This window comes from Canis lupus, chromosome 13 (assembly GCF_011100685.1).
Source record: "Canis lupus familiaris isolate Mischka breed German Shepherd chromosome 13, alternate assembly UU_Cfam_GSD_1.0, whole genome shotgun sequence".
In the NCBI taxonomy this organism is placed as follows: Eukaryota; Metazoa; Chordata; class Mammalia; order Carnivora; family Canidae; genus Canis; species Canis lupus.
This window is the reverse complement of record NC_049234.1, coordinates 19,154,008-19,176,294: the sequence shown is the minus strand read 5'-3', so window position 1 is coordinate 19,176,294 and position 22,287 is coordinate 19,154,008. Positions and strand designations below refer to the sequence as shown.

The window sequence follows — 22,287 nt, the reverse complement described above, 5'->3', positions numbered from 1 at the left end:
ATAGATTGTGTTTAAATTCCATTACACTCATTATCCCTTCTTCTTCCTTAAACTGTCTTAGAATGTTGCCTGAAATTTTCATTTTAAACTTCAGCTGTTCTTTATCTCCTTTCAGAATTGGAAATGTCACAGCTTGTAAACTTAACTTTTCCCTAAATGTAGGAATAAGAAGAAAAAAATTCCATTGATGAATGGAGAAGAAGTTGACATGGACCTTTCTGCAATGGAGTAAGTTAGTTATTTGAGTTTAAGGATATGGTATTTGATGCCTTCTCATCTGTCTTGTTATGCACATCTAAAAGTATGTAAATATGTTGAAATTGCTGCTTTTAAAACTTTTGAAAGTCCATAGAAATGCAGTGTTTCTCAAACTATAATGTGCATGTTAGTCACTTACAGATCTTAAAATGCAGTTTCTAATCTAGTACTTCACCAGTGGGTCCTGGGAGTGGTCAGGTGATACAGACTCTTTTTGTCTTTGGACAAGACTTCAGGGCACTTTCAGTCTCCCTGTGTTTTCCAAATACAATTTAAATGCCACTGTTCTGAATTTTATGTGGTAATATTCACTGATTGGCATTGTTTCATTTTTAAATATAATATAGCTCAAACTTCATTTTGCTCATCCATATTGTGTCTGTGTATTTTTTTATAAAACATCTATAATTATTTACTAACTTGGTTGCCAAATATTACTGCTGTTTACATACCATTTATATACTTTTTCCATATCAAATGTCTTGCCTGTAATAACCACCTACTAGTATTTGGTGAATTAAAGTAGTATCTCAGGTAGTGTTCTTTTGATGGAAGTGTTGACATAGACTAGATATTTTAAACTGTGCTTGTTACTTTGAGAAGTATAGGAGGATAAATTCATGATATGCCTCTGAACTATGATTTCAGAACTTGCTCTTTGAAAAAGATCATGAATCTAACATTTAAAAAAACAGTATTAAAAATGAGTTAAACACATTAATTTAGTAAAATAGATAAATTCCATTTTTTAGATTGATTCCAAGAAAGGATGGCATTTATAGCCATAGTCAATTTGGCTATAGGCCATGAAATGAAGAAATTTGATCTCTTTTTTTTTCACATCGCATAATCACAAATCAAAATCCCCAAATTAATATTTTCAGATGAAATTTCTTTGTGATAACTATCTTCTTATCCTTGGAGATCTTTCAAGCAAGATTGATAAAGATTAGCTAATATGAGAAAGTTGAAATACATTAAATGTAATGAGAATGTTGTCAGTGTGATTAAAAAAAATGAATATAGTAAAAGTTGAGGCAGTCTTGAATATTACATAGAGAAGAGAATCTGTTTAATGCTTTGTTTTTTATTTTATAAATATATGAAGTTGAAACAAATTGAAAGAAAATTATATTTTCAGTGCTGATTCCCCTTTGCTGTGGATAAGGATAGACCCAGATATGTCAGTGCTAAGAAAAGTGGAGTTTGAGCAAGCTGACTTCATGTGGCAATATCAGCTCCGCTATGAGAGAGATGTTGTTGCACAGCAGGAGTCTATTCTGGCCTTGGAGAAGTTCCCTACGCCAGCATCTCGCCTTGCACTCACTGACATATTAGAACAAGAGCAGTGTTTCTACCGAGTAAGAATGTCTGCTTGCTTCTGCCTTGCAAAGGTGAGATGATGTACAGTAGAAAGAAAACATAACTACTGCATATTTTTTTAAAAACCAAAAACTCTGAAAATGAATTAACATTTACTGTAGTCTTTAATATTACTTGATAGCTGGTCCCTTGAAAGCTGTTTTCCAAATGTGTTTAATAAGACTGATTCGAAAGAAACATGTTTTGATCTGAAAATAGTGCATTAAAAGTTCGTGATTGTCAAACTGAAAGTCAAATTTTAAATTCAAAGAGAATTGCTTACCATCTTATTGAACTGCCAACCATACTGTTAAGGCACAGAATGTATTTGGCAAAAGATTCCTTAGTTTAATTGATTTTTTTTTTTTAAGATTTTATTTTTACTTATTCATGAGAGACACAGAGAGAGGCATAGGCAGAGGGAGAAGCAGGCTCCCTGCAGGGAGCCCGATGTGGGACTCGATCCCAGGACCCTGGCATCATGCCCTGAGGCGAAAGCAGACGCTCAACCACTGAGCCAACCAGATGCCCCTTAAGTCATATTTTATGTTATGTAGTACAGGAAGTTGTATCATCTTAACCATCCTACTGTGGTGATTATCTCCTGTTGGTTTCAGCTTAGTAAGTAGTCTTAGTGATAAATAACATGATAGGTTTTATAATTTCACATGCTAGAAGAGTTAATTTATTAAGAAAACTAAAAATAATAATAATAAATAAATATTTTTCTTTAGTTGCAAAACATCTGAAGGTAGAACAAATGAAAACCAGAAAAACGCAGACAAAAATTTGGCCAGAAATACTAGGTTCCAGGTATTTAAAAACATCCTGATAATAGGTTCATTCCTATTTAGTGACTCCTCTGCCTTCCTCACTGCTAAAATCCATTTGCCCAATATCTCTCAAGATTGTAATGATTTAGATTCGTTTTGTCTTTAATGGTCACTATTGAGGAGTTGCAGTCCTGCATCCTACTCAGTTAATATGAGGGACAACATGATGTTCTCTGATAGTCAGCTGCTAAGGATATAATTTCATTGCTTCTATAAAGATCTTTGTGATCTTGCATGCTAAATTCTTAGCAGGTCCATGAAATTGTAGACTATTATTTAAAATTAATTGTAAGTTCATTCTTTTCAGACATGATTTCTATATATGCTGAAAGTTTCAATAGCAAGGAATTTTTTTTTTTTTGTAAAACCTTCTTGCAAACTTAAGTGTTAGCACTATACTTGGCTTATTTTTCAATTAGGGTAGATTTAAAATCTGATTTAAAGTCTTATTTAAAATCCATGGTGATGTTTCTATTTGATAATTTAAAATGTTAGAATTATATTTGTCTAAATGGGCAAAGATAAACTTACTCAGAATAGAAGTCTTTTGCAGACATTCTTTAATGATTTTTATTTTTTAATTTTTCATTTATTTATTTGTGAAAAACAGAGAGAGAGAGGCAGAGACACAGGCAGAAGAAGAAGCAGGCTCCATGCAGGGAGCCCGTTGTGGGACTCGATCCTGGGTCTTCAGGATCACAGCTTGGGCCTAAGGCAGGTGCTAAACTGCTGAGCCACCTGAGCTGCGCCATATTTTTTTAAAACATAAAAGAGGGATCCCTGGGTGGCGCAGCGGTTTGGCGCCTGCCTTTGGCCCAGGGCACGATCCTGGAGACCCGGGATCGAATCCCACATCGGGCTCCCGGTGCATGGAGCCTGCTTCTCCCTCTGCCTGTGTCTCTGCCTCTCTCTCTCTCTCTCTCTGTGTGACTATCATAAATAAAAAAAAAAAAAAAAAAAAAAAAACATAAAAGAATGCTCCAATTTAGAAATTATAGAAAATAATTATAAGTGTACATAAGAAAAAAAATAAGTGTACATAGAATTTGGGGGGGTTGGTAAGTTAATTTTTTTGGAAATGGTAATAAAAGGCTAAAATGTCTAAAAATTTCTGAGGATTAAAATTTTTGAAGACAAATCCAATTAAGTGTTAATAAATTTTAAACTATTTTATTTATTTAAAAATACGTTTGCAGTGGTGATGGAAATTACTTTGTTCTAATTATTTGCAGATTGCAAATTCAATGGTGAGCACGTGGACGGGACCACCAGCCATGAAGTCACTCTTTACTCGAATGTTTTGTTGCAAGACTTGTCCAAACATTGTGAAAACAAACAACTTTATGAGCTTTCAAAGCTATTTTCTACAGAAGGTACAGTTGACTCTCTACTTCCTTTATTTATTTATTTTTTTTGACTCTCTACTTTCTTAATCATTGTTTTATGCCATTATCTGTATATCTCAGTTTAACTTGGGGACTATTTAAATAACAGGTGTGTTTACTTTTTTATAAAAGCTTTACCTTTGTTTTTTTTTTGGTTTGTTTCTTCAAAATGTTCCCCAAATTTTAATTGATTGTCCATAGAGTTTATGAGCTGTGTGTAAGTAGCTCTCTATCAGCATTTATACTAACGTAAGTAGAAATGTGTAATTTGACTTTTTGGTTGGTTATGTGGTGAATGGAGGTATGGATGAGGCCTTCTGATGGCAGTCCTTCTGGAATGTGGCCAGCCCTTCTGAGATAATGTATAGTACCCATCTCTGGTTTCAGTGCCAGCTCTGCTCTCACTAGTAGTTTGCATGAGGACAGGTTTCTTAACTGTATAAGCCTCAGTTTACTCCATTGTAAAATTTATCTTTTTACAAATAGATCAAGTATGTAAAGTGTTTTATATTGTTTATCAAATAGTAAACTTTTTATAAATGATAATATACAGAGTCACAGTGGTGTGATGGTGTCATGTTTTAGGAGGGATATGGAATGGCAAGATTGTCAGCGTTTGGTCAATTTGCAAATCACTTGTAAAATGTTTTGAGTAATTTGATGATGATGATGATGATGATTTGATGATGATGATGATGATGATGATGAAGAAGGCAGGGGTGCCTGGGTGGCTCAGGTTGTGATCTCACGGTTGTGTGTTTGAGCCCTGTGTTGGACTCTGTGCTGGGTGTGGAACCTGCATAAGATTCTCTCTCCCTCTCCCTCTGCCTTTCCCCTTCTCTCTCTCCCTCTCTCTCTCTATATATATATATATTTTTTTTTAATATATATAAATATATATATATTTCTCTCTAGAAAAAAAAACAAATAATGAAGGCAGAGGTCGGATTAAGTAGATTGAACTAGAAGGAGGAGTGAAGTTGAAGTAGAAAAAACTAACAAAGCCTAGCTGAAGAGTATGAAAAAGACATGTTAAGGATAAAGCAGTGCTAAGAAAGGTACATTTGGTATTTGTTTTATATAAAGGAAAAAGAAACTTGTGGCATGTTTGTCACAAAGGAATCTGTGGAAAGGGAGAAGTGAAATATTCAAGTAGGAGCAAGTAAATATGAAAAAGAAGGCAGAGTAAATTCTGAAGATACTAGTAGTGGGTGGGACACAGTTGGGAGGTTAATTTTAGAAAAGATAAGAGCATTTCTTTTTCTGAGGCAGGTAGAAAGCAGATTGGAAGTGAGTGAAATGATAGATGTTGAGGGGGGTGTTAGTTTAAGTGAGATTTATATATGGTAGAGGGAGAAGTAAAAGATTACAGCAACATTGAGACACCTGCTGAGAGAAGTCATGATATAATTATAGTGAATTTCATCAGCAGAACAGATTCAGGGTGAGCCAGGTTTGGGGAAAGCCAGTACTGGTATAATCAAAGAAGTCTATGTGGCATCCTGTTGTTATTTTATTTTATTTTATTTTATTTTATTTTATTTTATTTTATTTTATTTATTTATTTATTTTTCCTGTTATTTTAAAGAACTGAACATTCTCTAGTACTTAACTTGTTGTTCAGCTCTGTTGTCATTTCACTAATTCCTGGTATGGAAACAATTTAATTTCTGTGTCTACCCAGTATTCCCCTTCATTGTGTCATTATGTGTCTGAATACCTTAGATTAGTGTTTTGTATTGGAAGTTGTGTCCCATTGATGAGGATGAGATCAATTTGGAAGTTTGGGGTTCATTTTTTAAAAACAGTAGGCAGTATCAGAATGCAACACATAAGGGTAGATATAAAGTGTTTTGGTTTTATTTTTTTAGTTTACGTGACATTTGTGTGTGTGTGTGTGTAGATTGGAATGTAAATATATCTTACTGTTGGTTGCAATCAAAAAAGTTGGAGAATACTTTTAGACTAGTTACTTTCACGTAATACTTTCAATGCCAGAAAAGGGAGAAAAGATGACTCTAAATCAAACTTGAATCCCAAAAGAGCAAAACCGGCACAGGACAGGTATTTCTATGGAAGAGAGCCTTTTCCCTCAGTTCTTACAGCATTAGCACTGTCTCTTGTTACACTGTTATAACACTGACTGTCCCTTGCTTCAGCTCTTTCATGCAAGCAGAACAGCCACACTCCTTCAGTTGAGAAGATACTGTTATTTTGAATCAGATGAGAGCATAGTCCCCAGCTCTCTAAGGACTGTGATGACTTCATCTGTGGTTCTGTCTTGAATTTAAAGAACTTGGTTTTACTGGTAAAGGTTACCACTGTGTGAGTCAGGTTTCCACTTCTTTAGGAAAGTTGCCTATGAAAATTTGGAAAGGGGAAATCTGACTGGATTTTAGATCTTTGCCATTTTTCTTTAGGTTGTGAGTGGAGGTGGAACTGTAGAATCAGTGTCTCTGGGACTGATGATTGGATGCTTTCCTATCTGTCACATGCTTCCAGCCACTGTATCATTCAATCCTAAAAATGGTTGTGAGGAAGGCTGTTGAGTGAGCAGCTAGCTAAAATAGTCCAGGTATCTTGGTAGTAGAGTGGGAGTTGAGGAGTGGTCTGTCTAGTGTTAAAACCCATTCCTTTTCCACTGTAAAACAAAACTGGATTAATTTAATTTATATTACATATACTTCATCAAATGAAGACAAAGGCACACAGACTACAGAGTACTCTCCCCTTGGTTTGCCACTCTGCTTTTCTGTTAAAATGTTTGACGTGTTCCCAGTGAGAGGGAGTGATAGAGGGTTTAGGCTCCATCCAAATAACTAAGTCAGTCCCAGAATATCCTTTTTTTGCATATACTAAGATGAATTGTAATAATGACAGAGGTTATTATATGCTTAAAAAAAGTTTTTTGGTGGTTGTTGTTTTGTAGACTATGCCGGTTGCAATGGCTTTATTGAGAGATGTTCACAATCTTTGTCCCAAAGAAGTCTTAACATTCATTTTAGACTTAATCAAGTACAATGACAACAGAAAAAATAAGGTAAGACACTTTACTGAATATTATAAAACTACCTAGTGATATTTTGTTTTTAAAGAAATATTTAGACTGGGAAATGATTGTTGAGTCCATGGTGCTTGAAGTTTCTAAAGATAGAAATATACAAACATGATTTATTATAACAACCAGTGGTTGGTTTTTTTAAGTTTAGTTGTTTTTGAAATATTCCTCCTACCTGTTGTAATGTGGAAGTAGTAGTACATCAGATTTCGGGGAGCAAATTAAAACTTGTTTTGGTGAAATCCGACAGCCCAATTTTATTTTTATTTCTTTTTTCTTTCATCATGTTATGCACAGAAATCCATTTCCTCTTGGGATAATTTGTTCATCAATGAACTTAACTTTTTTTTTGTTTTTTTTTACCATAATGTATATTTATGAACTTATTTAGCAAATAGCTGTTGAATGCTATGCCTCAAGAATCATTTCATCTCTTTATTCTGATAATCAGCAAATGTTTTTGAGAATATGTGCTATGCTAGGTAATATACTGTGTTATATAGAGAGAAGAGATGATAGATGGCATCCAGAATTTTACTTACTCATTAAAGATCTATTGGACAACTGTTCTGTATCTCTTTGATTCTGGACCCTCATAGATTCAACCTCATGGGGAAATCAGACAGACAATTAACAGTCACGCATAATGCAAATATGTATATATAGTTTTCTAAGGGAATTCAGAGAAAGTAGTGCCTTCCAAGGGTATAGAGGGAAAGACTCTGGGAAATTTTGTATACAAGTGGTGGCTTTCAAACTGAGTCATAAAGATGAATAGGATTTTCCCAGAGTATGAATAGGGACAGTCTTGGAAGGTTATTCCAGGAAGAAGGAACAGGACATATAAAGACACATGTATCTGGTTTGGAGGATAATTCAAATTCCTGAACAGTTAATGAAACATCACAACAGTAAAGAAAAAGTGACAAATATGTTAAAAAATGGTGATTAATGAGAATCAGGAAGACCAATTTTTCCTCAAGTTAGTAGAATAACATTCAAAATGATTTAAGTTAAAAAGAGTCCTTAAAAATTAGTGCTTTAGAAGTATGTTATAGTTGATAGACTTTTTCTTTCCCTTTTTTAAAAAAGATTTTATTTATTCATTCATGAGAGACAGAGAGAGAGGCAGAGACACAGGCAGAGGGGGAAGCAGGCTCCATGCAGGGAGCCCGATGTGGGACTCTGTCCCAGGACTCCAGGACCACATCCTGGGCCGAAGGCAGGCACTAAACCGCTGAGCCAGCCACCAGAGGAACCCCCTTTCCATTTTTGAATACTGTTAAAAAATTTTTATAAGGTTCTTTCTTCCTCATTTACTGTTTCTTTTTTTAACCTCCATTTATAATATTCCTTTCTTCTACACATGAATTTCTTTTATTTATAGATATAAGGTTAGGATTTCAGATGACATCAAATCAAAATTATATTCAAATAAAATGGGAAAGTATGTAAGTGTATGTGTCAGTTTTCCTGTTTTAGGGGGTTGCTTATATAATCTAAATCATGGTAGCCCCAATACAGTATTTTTACTTTGCAGAGTGATTTCATATACCTTAATTTCTTTAAACCTTACTTATTCTGTAGTTGACAAATGAGAGCAAAACACAGAGGTTGAGAATTTAAAATTATTAGGAAGTGTAATCTGGGAATTGTTCTGTGAGCTGTTGCCACCCATCTATGTGATGATCTATTTAGTATACCATGCTACTTTATATGATGCTATCATACTGCCATCATTTATGATTCTGTAAGGTGCATACTGATGGATTATTAAATTTTACACTTCATTATTTTTGCAGAACATGAAACTCAGTTTCTTGTAATTTTGATGTCTAATCAGATGTTATAGTTAGTAACTATAGGTGACATATTAATCTTAGAAGATATTAAGGATGGAATAAATACAAATAATAACAATAGTAATGATAAAATAGCTATTTTTTTGTGTATATTCCATGGCTTATACTAAAACATGCATAATCTAACATGATTCTCCTCAGACGTCTAAGATAGAGCCTATTATCTCAGTTTACGTTTGAGGAGCTAGACGCTAATAAAGATTTACCTCAGGTAATAGGTCACATGTGTGGCGGAGCCAGTCATTAAACCCAGATCTGTTTGATATCAAAGACTTATGCTCCTAAAAATTGTGATTGGGAGAAAAAAAAAACTTTGTCGTCATTTAAAGATTTATCGATTAACATATTAAAACTTGCACAACAGATCTGTTTAGATGGAGGCCTAAGAATATTGCATTGATTGGTTTATCTGTTTGCTTTTAAAGTACCTCACTTTTAATCACAAATTATTTACTTCTGAAGGCTTTGGTTAAGGGATTTTTTTTAAAGTCTCACTACTTAGATATAAAATTTTTTAAAGTACATGAGAAGAAATGACAGTTTTTATACAAGTAAAATTAGAAATACAAAACATGAGGGATGCCTGAGTGGCTCAGCAGTTGAGTGCCTTCAGCTCAGGGCATGATCCTGGTCTGGGGATTGAATCCCTTGTTGGGCTCCCTGCGGGGAGCCTGCCTCTCCCTCTGCCTATGTCTCTGCCTCTCTGTCTCTCATGAGTAAATAAATAAAATCTTAAAAAAAAAAAAAAAAAAGGGAAAGAAATACAAAACATTAAATGATAAAAAGAAGTTGGAAGTCCGTGGGAAATATTTTTTAAAAAATTTTAACATCTCCTTAATTGGGCAAAGCGTGGAATTCAATACTCTTTCTTAATTGGTCTTTCTTAATTGAAAACAAGACTTAGAACCTGGAGGGATGCCTGGGTGGCTCAGTGGTTGAGCATCTGCCTTCAGCTCAGGGCATGATCCTGGAGTCCTGGGATCGAGTCCTGCATTGGGCTCCTCTTAGGGAGCCTGCTTCTCCCTCTACCTGTGTCTCTGCCTCTCTCTCTCTCTCTCATAAATAAATAAATAAAATTAAAAAAAAAAAAAACAAAAAAAGACTTAGAACCTGGAAAAGAAAAGGTTGATAAATGCCACACCGTTAAAACAAAATTCGCCTGACAAAAATGCATGATTGTTTTCTCTGGCTTTGGAGGGAAGGATTAGGATTTAGAGACTGAAGTTTTAGTGATCAGTTTTGCAATCATGAGAAGATTTAAAAACAAAATTTGGTCCATAGTGAACATGTAGAGTATTTTTTCTTTGATTTTGTTTATTGTTTGCCTTACTTGTTTCTGCCCCGTGTCTGAACATAGGTGTGTGTAGGTGTTCTGTCACTATAACCAGCAGTGTGAGGCTCTGCCTCCATCTTGGAAGTCACAGGCGGCAGGTGCTCCTCCTCCTCCATCCCCTGACAGTTTGTGTTGCAACACCATATTCCCAACACTGATGATAAAATTAATTGCTCTATGTTTGAATATTCCCAGGCTAGAGGGTCTGATCTGATGAGTTTAAATCAAGCCACCCTACATTGCCATTCAATAAATTGCTTCTCTGGGAATTGACTGGAATATGGATTTAGAAATTTTTTTGGATCGTCGTCTCTTCTGTTTTCTCTGCTTCTCTTGGTAGATCTCTTATTTATACAAGAGAGTATGTCTTCTACACCAGCCCTCTAGTTTCCTTTTCAGTCTACTTTATATCTTCCTTTTTGCTTAGAATTTCGGGAACTTTTTTCAATTTTGTATTCCAATTTAATTTTGATTTTGAATCTCTGCATATTTTTTCTTTTAAAATATGTTACAATTGGAAGGCATACCAGTGGTTATTTCTCAGACAATGTTCATGATGGTTTTGGATTTTCTTCCTCCTTACCGGTTTTCTTTTCCTTGCAAACTCTTTCGGCCAGGTTGCTTGTTTTTTCCTTTTGTTTGTTCTGGTCTTCCTTTGTTAGGTTGATGCTTTCCTCAAATAATCTGGTGAGCCTTGGTTATAAATTTATATGTGAGAGTAGAGCTAAATAGCTGATTCCAAGCTCTGCATTACCAGCTGGGTTTGTGGACTGTGGTCCTCCCTGGAGAGGAATCTCTATAGGTTACACCTACATGCAATAAACACTAGTTGAGTAAACTAATGTATTACTAATTAGTGAGTCTCTTTTTCCGGATGTATAACTACACAAAAGACATAGTTAAATAATTACTGGATAACTTGCTTATGTTTTCAGATAAATTATGTTTTAAAGTTATAAATATTAATTTTTAATAGAAGTGTGAATTTTGTTTTCTTGTGATTATTTGTGGCTTAGTTTTCAGATAACTATTACCGTGCTGAAATGATTGATGCCCTTGCCAACTCTGTTACGCCTGCAGTCAGTGTGAACAATGAAGTTCGAACTTTGGACAACTTAAATCCAGATGTGCGACTCATTCTTGAAGAAATCACCAGGTTTTTGAATATGGAAAAACTTCTTCCAAGTTATAGACATACCATCACTGTCAGGTATGATGAAAGTTAACTTACTTTTATAGGAGAAATTTATTCTCATTATAGGAAATACAGTAAAGTAAAAGAAGAAAATTTAAATCCTGTATGACTGTACCATCACAGATGTAGTATTACTATTTTGGAGAATGGCCTTCTAAATTTTTTCCTCTTGTAACAAAATACATCTTTAATTATGTGATATATATTGTGTATATAATTCTACTTATGTCATAAATACTTACGTCATCAGAATTTCTTCATAAGCATTATTTCTGATATCTGCAAAATGTTTTCATCCCATTGGACATAGTATAAACATCTCTATTGTTAAGCTTCTTACTTAGATGACTTCCATCAACTTGTTTGTATGTGACTATCAAAAACTTCTATTTCTTTAGAAGTTTGCCAAAAAAAAGTTGATCCATTGGTTCACATATCATCAGTTCTCACTTTCCATGTGTATTATTGACTAAATTATTACAAAAAATTAATATTACAAAATTAAAAGATGGATTCAAATCACTTCAGTTTTTCAGTTTACTGTTACAGATTGATTCCTAATGATTGGGAAGCAAGTTTGATTCAAATACTTATATAGAAATGTTAACTGTAAATACTATTTTTCCTAGTTGTTTGAGAGCCATACGAGTGCTTCAAAAGAATGGACATGTGCCAAGTGATCCAGCTCTTTTTAAATCTTATGCAGAGTATGGCCATTTTGTGGACATTAGGATAGCCGCTTTGGAAGCAGTTGTTGATTATACTAAAGGTAATGCTTTACAAGTGTATGCTCATATCATTTTAGAAAGAAATGTTTACTAAATAGTTAAAGCCATTTTAGTTATTGGGATTTTGTATTACAAACAACATAGGTATTTAAATTTTAAATTCTTTTGAAAGAAATTTTGGTAAATTTGGAACTTGTATAAGAATAAGTAAGAGAAAAGAATAAAATTAGAGGTAGGTATCTTTGGTCTGTCTAGGAAGTCAGTGTGTTACTCTATAGCTTTAATTATGTGTTATTAAAAACTTGAAGATTTTGGGAAATTCCTAACTGACAACTCAAGAAAACATCTGGCACCTTTCAAAAAGTTGTATCTGTGGAGGCGCCTGTGTGGCTGAGTGGTTGAACATCTGCCTTTGGCTCAGGTTGTGATCCCTGCGGTTCCAGGATCGAGTCCCACATCCAGCTCCCTGCAGGGAGCCTGCTTCTCCCTCTGCCTACATCCCTGCCTCTCTCTGTGTCTCTCATGAATAAATAAATAAAATCTTTAAAAAAAAAATGTATCTGAAAGTAGAGCAAGATATATACACAGAAGCCTCAGTATGAGGATTAGAAAAGGCTTCGTGAACTTGAAAAAAATAAGGCTAGAAAATGACTAAGCGAATATTACATATTCAAAGCATTAAAAAAAGGACAGAAAAATAAAGAGATGAAAATATTAAAAATCAGTCAAGAATAGAGCAGGTGGAAGAATATAAGCAATAATCTAAGAAATAATAGAATACTTTGAAAGAATAAAATGAAACTTCTTATAGTCTGATAAAATTTAAAATTTTAAGTTTGAGGGAAAAAAATATGTAAGTTCCTAGGAATATCAGAACCCATTTATTGTACAAGATAAAAGAATAATGTGGCCTGTGACTTCCTCAGAATATGAAGAGTTCAAAAACCAATGAACAAATGGTTGACTTAATGTTTAGGGAAAACTATGATCCTACCTTCCTACCTTTCCTTTTTTACCAGGTTGTCACTCATGTAGCCTTAAAGATTTAGAAGTACATCCACTGTGTAACATTCTTTAAAACAAAATTCCTAAAGAATTTTCAGCTGACCTAGAAGTGAATCAAATAATAACTCAAGACTGATGAAAGTTGGGCAGCCCCGGTGGCGCAGTGGTTTAGCGCCACCTGCAGCTCAGCCTGTGATCCTGGAGACCCTGGATCGAGTCCTGCATCAGGCTCTCTACATGGAGCCTGTTTCTCCCTCTGCCTGTGTCTCTGCCTCTCATTTTCTCTCTGTGTCTCTATGAATAAATAAATAAATAAATAATCTTTTAAAAAAAAAAAACAAAACTGATGAAAGTGGGGCACCTGGGTGGCCCCGTTGGCTAAGCATCTGCCTTCAGTTCCGGTGGTGATCCCAGGGTCCTGGGATTGAGTCCTGCATCAGGCTCCCTGCTCAGTGGGGAGTCTGCTCCTCCATCTCCCCGCCCCCCACTTGTGCGTTCTCTCTCTGTCTCTCTCTCACTTGCTCTCTCTCAGAATAAATAAAATCTTAAAAAAAAAAAAAAAAGATGAAAGTGTGAAATGAATGACCTAATATGAGTGATTGTGCCTATCAAAAAAAGGAACTAAGCTTAAATATTTATTAATAACATGGTTATACAGAAATAATTATTTTGTTTTTCAAGATGTATTTGTTTATTTAACAAAGAGCACACATGCGTGTGTGGAGGTGGGGGGAGGGGCCAAGGAAGAGAGCATCTTAAGCAGACTCCACACTGATCACAAACCCTGTGCAAGCTTAGTCTCATGACCCTGAGACCATGACCTGAGCCAAAACCATGAGTCAGAGACATAACTGACTGTGCCACCCAAGTGCCCATCAAAAATAATTCTTTAAAAAATAATATTCAGGTGTGCCTCGGTGGCTCAGTCAATTGAGCATCTGACTTTAGTTCAGGTCATAATCTCAGGATCCTGGGATCCAGGCCCAAGTTGGGCTCCTGGCTTAGCAGGGAGTCTGCTTCCATTCTCCTTCTCCCTTTGTCTCTCTCCTGCTCATGTTCTGTCTGCCTCTCAAATAAACAAATTATTTTTAAAAATAAAAAAATAATATGCAAATATAAAAAATACATTTAATTTACATCTAGAATTCTAGACTATCATGCTAAAATAGGGGAGGAGTAAAGAAGTTAGAGTATGTTATAGTTCTCATATGACTGGAAAGAGGAAGAAGTAAGGGAAGTTCTATAATTATGGTTAATTTTTACATATTAGAAGAAATCTCAGATCGTTATAATTTTTTGGTAAGTTTCAATAGAAGTATGTGTATTATGTATAGTTAAATTATAAAAGGATAAGAACAAAATAGTGTGTATATTATATATGTTGGACTAAGTTCAGAAAGGACTGTTATTTACTGTTTTTTTATTCAGGGTAACAATTCTTTTAAGAAATGGCAGTGAAAAGTGATTTCTTCTTTTTTTAAAAAAAATTTTAAATTTTTAAAAATTTTTTATTTTATTTTTTTTAGATTTTATTTATTCATGAGAGACACAGAGAGAGAGAGAGGAGAGAGAGAGAGAGAGAGGCAGAGACACAGGCAGAAGGAGAAGCAGGCTCCATGCAGGGAGCCTGACGTGGGACTCGTTCCTGGGTCTCCAGGATCAGGCCCTGGGCCAAAGGCGGCGTTAAACCATTGAGCCACCCAGACTGCCCTTCTTTTTTTTTTTTTAAATGAACTTTTTGTCAAGTAAAAAAATGTAATTCCATCAAGTCTCCTGTTTTGTTTTGACATTTTACCGACTTGTGAAATCTAGAAGTCCTAAGATTTACCAAATATGGCCAGTATTGCCAACCTTCTTTCTCAAGATACATGAATGATGTTTACTGTCACATAAATATGAAGATTTCATGAATTAGTATTATCTGTAATGAAATAAAATGCTAATATTATGATTTCCCGAAGAATTTAAGTGTAATTGAGAGGTGCTTCAGTATTATCCGTGAATCTAATCTAGGTCATTAGAAAGTGAAACAATGGAAGATGTCAGAAATAAAATTCTGATAATACAGTTATTCAAATCCTAAAAGCATAAACTTGTCAAAATGTGAATAGAAATTGCTAATGAATGATTTTATTCAGGTCATTTATATTTATAGCACTATGCTATGTTGTGTTGAAAAGTTAAGGCTGCTCTTTACTCTTACCACTTGGGTAAAAACAGTATTTTGTATATATACTATGATGTATTTGAAATACCAATAAGTATCGTATTTTCCTATTAATTTGATTTAAGCATCTAGAAACACAATTTTATTTAAATATTTTGTCCATTTATAGTTACTCATCTCTAGGGTTCTTAATAAATTATAATTTGCTTTATGTTGTGTTTGTCATGAATTTGAGCATTTTGAAAAATAGGGACTTGGTCCTGTTTTATGTTTTGGCTATATGTATATCATAATACCAATGAAGTTTACAGAGTGGCCTATTCCATAAAAAATGTAAGAAGTTGCCTACAGCCTTGAACTATGACTTGAAATACAGCTAAGGCATAGCCCTAAATATTAAGTGTAAATCCCTCCTTGTCACTTGTTATTTCACTTGTTATAATTAAAAATAAATATATTTGTTTATTTGCAGTGGACAGGAGTTACGAAGAACTGCAATGGCTACTTAATATGATTCAGAATGACCCTGTACCCTATGTAAGGTTAGTTTTCGTGCTATAATATTTTGATTTTTCAAGTCCTAAAGTAAACTGAATAACTTTGGAAGATTATACATGGAACAAGTATTTATTTTTAAAAATAGAGAAATACTGGGACGCCTGGGTGGCTCAGCGGTTGAGCATCTGTCTGCCTTTGGCCCAGGGCATGATCCTGGAGTCCTAGAATTGAGTCCCACATCGGGCTCCCTGCAATGGAGCCTGCTTCTCCCTCTGCCTGTGTCTCTGCCTCTCTCTCTATCTCTCATGAATAAGTAAATAAAATCTTTTTTAAAAAATGGAGAAATATGTTATACGTTTATTAATATTCTTTTTTTAGGTGCTTTTTAAAAAATTGAGTATGCCTGGGCACCTGGGTGGCTCATTCAATTAAGTGTCTGCCTTTGTTTGGCTCAGGTCGTTATCTTGGCCCTGGGATCAAGCCCCATGTTGGGCTTTCCACTCAGCAGGGAGTCTACTTCTCTGTCCTCTCTCCCTGCTCTCCTCCCCAGCTCCCTTCCTGCATGCTCTCTCTCTCTCTAATAAAATCTTTTAAAAAAATGGGTATGCCTTTGGAAAGACATTTTTAAAAATACATTGTTAATAAGCAACGTTTATTCCCTGAAATTTTATATATGACTTCATTGTAATTTAAAGAAAAGCTTATATAACAGTTGGCAGTGTACATGGACATCCCTCATATATCCATATTTACATCTATATTGATTCATTCAGTCTATTTTAAAAGTCATTGAGAGAAGGGTCTTGGTGTATCCTATTTGTTGCTTTCTATCTCCTATAAAATCTCAATTATTAATGCATAGACTTAGGATTTAGAAAGTATAATGGAAGATTTAAATGTAGAAAATAAGGGTGATAAATAGAAGAAAATCCCAGTCCTGACTCAGTTTTCATTTTTATATTCTAGTCTTCATTTCCTTCACTTCTGCTGCTTTCTTTTGCAAAGTAGGAGGTTTATAGTGTATTTGAATAGGATTAAATTTTTTACAATTTCTGTCTTTCTTGCTGTATATTAGACACTTAAATTTTTGTTCATTTGGCTTAAGATTATTATAACTTCATAAAGTAAAATTTAAATTGTGGGGAACTTAGATATTAGTCATCCAACAAAAACAAGAACATTTGTTGTACTCAACTTTAGAATTCTTGTACTCAGCTTTACACATAAGTTGACAGATAGTTGTTTTCTTCTAAAAAGGCATACAGGCAAACTGCCCTCTAACCTTATTGAAGTGCATTTGGGCATGAGAGTCCACAAAAGATATTACAGTTCCCTAATAAAGAAAGACATTGTCTTTGACCAGCCGTAGTTTTTCAGGTTGGTTGTAGCAGTGAGTTCTTGGTTAAGTGTCCTTATTTCAGTGTTTTCTGTTTGTCTGTCTCTTTCTACCTTAACCCCAACTCTGACCATTTCAGTGTTTTAAATGATGCCTATTATATACATATCTTTATACAAAGTTTTGTTGTGAATATTTGATGTGAATCATATTTTAAATAATTTTTCTTCGTGATTGATATGTACTAAAGATAAGATTGATGTGGACAAAAAGCTCATAATCATCCATTCTGAGGTACATATTCATTTAAAAAAGAATAGGCAGGAAACCAGTTTCATTCTTACCTGACAGAGTTCATGCATTTGAAAGTTTATAAGATCCTACTGATAGCAAATAGGAACAGAAATTATAAATACAGTATGAACAAAACATATCATGTTTTCATTTATGTTTTCAGTTCATAACATCAGAACTAATATTAAGGCATGTATTTCTGAGATAATGGAACTGTCTTTTGAAGACCGTTTTAGCAGATTATAATACTATGTAATATTTGAAGTTTCTATATTTCTGAAATATATACTATATAGTCTAAATGATTGTTTTTGAAATTCTGTTGTAGAACTATTAATAACATTCAGATTTCAAGAGGATTGTTATAATCTAAACTGAATGTATTTAAAGATACAGTTCATGATTATATTTAACACTTTTTTAATTGATGTGATTCATTGATCTCATCAGTGGGAATCCTCTTAGTCTGTACTTACCTCATCTGGCCCACAGTTCTATTTACAGTTAAAAAATTCAGCATGTCTTTAAAAATTTTAATGTTAATCGTCAGAGGATAGAAGTGTTACCATGTAACAGTTAACGTGTGTATATTTCTTAGTATCTTGGGACATCTGTCCATTCTTCTTTGTTTTTTTATACTCTAGGAACTCTGTCCTTTTCTCTCTGTTTCCATCATTACGCTTTCTCTTTTTTTCTTTTCTCTCTTTCTTTTAGGTATCATTTAGGTATAATTGCCATATTATGTTGGTTTTAGGTGTACTACACAATGATTCAATATTAGTTTGTATGGGGGAAATTGTCAGCACAACAAGTCAATAAGTTCACTTAACAGCCATCACCATACATAGTTACACACTTTTTTCTTGTGATGAGCACTTTTAAGATCTGTTCTCTTAATAACTTTCAAATATGCAACACAATATTACTGTTGTCACCATGTTATGTACATCACATGCCTGTGGGTTTGTGCTCTTTGGCCTGCTTCACCCATTTTGCCCCCCTGTCCCCTGCGATCACCAACCTGTTCTGTTACTTTTTCTCAAGCTCATTAAGTAACCATAATATAGATCTGCTGTATTTTGCTGTATTGATTGGATAGAATTCTTAGTCTTAAAGATGGGTAAGCGTTGGTATCTCTCTTAAAATCAGTGGCATTAATGTCTCCTACCCCAAACACAAGCATTTTATTTTTATGACCCTTGGTTGTTTTTTAAACTCCTAATGATAAAATAGCCTTCAATAAGACCTATTTTTTTTTTTTTTAAGATTAATTTACTTGTTTGAGAGAGAGAAAGAGAATCACCAAGTGGATTCTCTACTGAGTGTGTAGCCTGATACAGGGCTCAGTCTCACAATCCCTGAGATCATGTCCTGAGCTGAAATCAAGAGTTGGATGCTCAACTGACTTAGCCATCGGGCCCCCCAGTAGGAATTAAATTTTAAAAATATATGTTGATTTTCCTTTTCTGTGTTTATTATTATATATATATATATATATATATATCAGAATTACTGGTAGAGTAACTTGGTAGAGTTGGATAAAGTTCTGAAGAATTTTAGGGTGAAACCTTAAAGTCTGGAGAAAAAAAAACCCAAATTACCTGTAATTATTCCTTGATTCTTTAGCGCTAAACTTTAACATTGTTTCTGTAGGGATGCTTCCTTGATTCCCTGTACTAGATACTGTCTCTGAAGTCATAATCGTCCATAAAAATCCTACAATTTTTCCTATATTGAAATAAAACACTTCCTATATATAAGTATTAATTTTATAACTGGAACTAATTGATTATCTTTGTCTCCCCCATGAGAGAATATAAGTTCCAAAAAGACAGGGACATGTTTCCTTTTGTCACTGTATGTCTAGAACATAGCATGGTGCCTTATATATTCATGGTTCAATACAAGAGAAACAGTGATTAAATGCAATTTTTTCCTTTTTCATCTAATCATGTAGGGCTTTTTTCCTAGTCATACGTATGTTTAACTTCTTTCATATGTTAAAGAGAAGTGGTTAAAGAGAAGTGATTTTATCTCTGTTGACAACTGTATACAGAAAAAAGTTTTAACGTGTTTATTTTGAAATGTTTGGGGGAGTTCTCAGTCTTTCATGTTGGGTTGATGTTTTAAATATAATAATAGAGTTGTCTACCTTATTTGTATGGTTTTCTCTCAATAGAAGATTTTCAGATTATAGATTAGTTCTTCATTATGATATCTTGAGAATTTAAATAAATGCACTTTAGTTAACCTGTATATTGACCTGACAGATTACTAACACTTTTCATAAAGTTCACTGTTCGTTTTACATGTATGATTAAGATAGAGAAATGATCTAAAAAAGGAAAAAGGAAAAAAATCTAGGTGCATAGTTTTTCAATAAATAATTATATCTGGGTAATTATATCTGGGTGTCCTATTTTTAAACTAAAACAAAATTTACATTTTTTGAAAATTACAATTTCCTTTCAGTGGGCATGACTTTTTTCTTTTTTTCAAGATTTTATTTAAATTCAAGTTAATATATAGTGTACTATTGGTTTCAGGGTAGAATTTAGTGATTCATCACAGGGCATGACTTTTTACAATACTTAGGAATTTGGAAAGTAACAAAATCACGTTAAGAAGAAAACTTAAAAATAGTCTATCATTATTTCAACCGGAAACATGTAACATTTTGGATTATTGCTTCCAGGTATTACTATCCATGAATATATTTGTTATATTGGTAGGAATAACTATTAATTATATTTTCTTTAGAATGGATAGGATTGTTTTAATGATGACATGGAATTATATTATGGTTTTAGAATCAAGCATACATATGATCATAATATATCAGTCCCTCAAGAGATACACATACATTTAATGCTTTCTCTCATGAGAGATTTTTGAGCATTTTTGGGGTCTGATTTGAGTTTCTTATTGATAGTGATTGACAGTAGATTGGACTGGCCTACCAAGAAAATTCTCAACTGCTTAGGGAAATACTATGATGTTTTTCCTGCTGTTTATAGCAGCAAACGTATAAATCTATGGTTTTCTCAGGATTTGCTTTAGATCTGTTCCAGTTGTCTGAAGCATATGCTTATTCTGAATTTTTATGTTTCATCTCTGTAAAACTGAGATTCTCATTGTTTTCCCTTAAACTTTATCTCCTCTGAGTATCGCTTTGGGTATTTAGTCATTTATAAGTATTTCTATGTAAAATCCTTTCTTCTATCATCTAAACTTTAGAGAAAAGCAAAATTTGAAGAAATGTTTAATGTGATAATAGTAATACATGTACTGATTATCATTGCTCTTTTAAAGATCATTTCAGAGATTTCCTCAGTGCACTCTTTATAGTTCATTGCTACGGCTCCATAGAGCTTCTAATGATCTAGGTAAACTCCATGAAGCTTTATTAATTGGACCCTACTACTTTGGTAATTGGGATAACTGGGAAAGCAGCCAAATAGAAACTTTCCTTAATGCAAGCTAAAAGTATAACAACATATACGTGGTCTAAAGAATAAACTCATCCATATTCTTAAAGATTATTACCTGTAATATAGATCTATTCTTATAGATAGATTTTTGAGATCTTTAAGGACTAATTGCATTTATTTATAAAGGTACAAAAAATTGATAGGAAATATCCATGAAGAAGTATCCTCCTTCATATTACCTATCTGTATATTACATCTATAACTCCATTTCACTTTTTGTTCGCATGGCTCTTCAGTAGTCTTGAAATTTCAAAGAACAAAAGCACAAGAAGTAGTTAAAGTGAGAGTCCACATCTTTCAGTTTCACAGACAAAATTGAAGCCAAAGGAGGTTAAGTATCTTAATCTGCAACCTAGTAGTTCCACTTTCCTCCCAACTCTTTATCAAGTACAAATCCTATGCCATTCCACCAACAGTTAAATATAAAAACTGCCTGGGTTTATCTTTAAGGTTTTGCTAATCTCATTTATAATTACAACCTAAGTTTCTTCTCTATGCAAGCATGCCATTATTCTGTGGTCTTGAATTTCTTAGGCCTGGGCCTGGCTCTTATCCCTGTACTAAATGTTAGACTACTACCGTAATAGCCTCCTTGCTTTTCCTTTTCTTCCTCTATCCTCTTTCTCTGGCATCTCCTACTCAAACCATTGGACATTTTCTCTTTCAAATTTTGTTTGCTCACATTGCCCTATTTTTAGAAAACTCCGGAAGTGTTCAGATGGCCGGCCTCTCAGAGGAGATAACTCCCAGTAGTGGACTTTAACTGTTATTTTCCATGAGGATACTTTTACTAATTAACTCCTCTAAACTTCAGCTTATTTTGAAGAAACCTCTTTTTAGTCTCCATATTTTAAATGTTTCTGCACATTTCCATGCCTCATGAAGATACTATAATAAGGAAGTTTATATTCATTTTATTACCTCAGTATAGACTTCTTGGTTCATATGTAATTTTTTTTTTTGCCCCATTGTAAGATTTTTATATTTACTAACCTGTCTTTAAAAATTTTTATAAGAAGGGGCACCTTGGCAGCTTAGTGATTGAGCTTCTGCTTTCGGCTCAGGTCATGGTCCTGGGATCCTAGGATTGAGTCCCGCACCAGGCTCCCTGCAGGGAGCCTGCTCTCCCTCTGCCTGTGTCTCTGCCTCTCTTTGTGTCTCTCATGAATAAATAAATAAAATCTTTAAAAAAAATTTTTTCCTAAGGAGAATAAAACGTTCATTATAGAAATGGAATGGCAAAGGGTGGTTAGGAATACATAGAATCAGGTTTTTAAAGACCTCATTATACATTAAGGTAATTTTAGAAAGAACAAACCCACTAGAATCTTTTTAGTGAAAAAACAATGGTAAATATTTAGGATGTGTGAAATAGTATCTTTTGAAGTGAAATTAAACACAAAGATAAATCTAAGAAGAGATGATACAGTTTTCAAATGTTTTTATTTCATGGTCAGCAAAAGTTTGATTTGTCTTTATCTT

The 22,287-nt window shown here is 33.9% G+C and overlaps 1 protein-coding gene across 4 annotated transcripts in view; it reads left to right on the top strand.

The window, feature by feature from the left end:
• TAF2 (TATA-box binding protein associated factor 2) overlaps positions 1–22,287 on the top strand; it is a 98,425-nt gene that overhangs the window by 34,217 nt on the left and 41,921 nt on the right. For all 4 annotated transcript variants that reach the window (XM_038555408.1, XM_038555409.1, XM_038555407.1 and 1 more), the window contains exons 15-21: positions 163–228; positions 1,400–1,652; positions 3,686–3,826; positions 6,768–6,878; positions 11,108–11,301; positions 11,916–12,055; positions 15,659–15,728. In XM_038555408.1, coding sequence (XP_038411336.1) covers positions 163–228; positions 1,400–1,652; positions 3,686–3,826; positions 6,768–6,878; positions 11,108–11,301; positions 11,916–12,055; positions 15,659–15,728 — 975 coding nt within the window. The remainder of the gene's footprint in view (positions 1–162; positions 229–1,399; positions 1,653–3,685; positions 3,827–6,767; positions 6,879–11,107; positions 11,302–11,915; positions 12,056–15,658; positions 15,729–22,287) is intronic.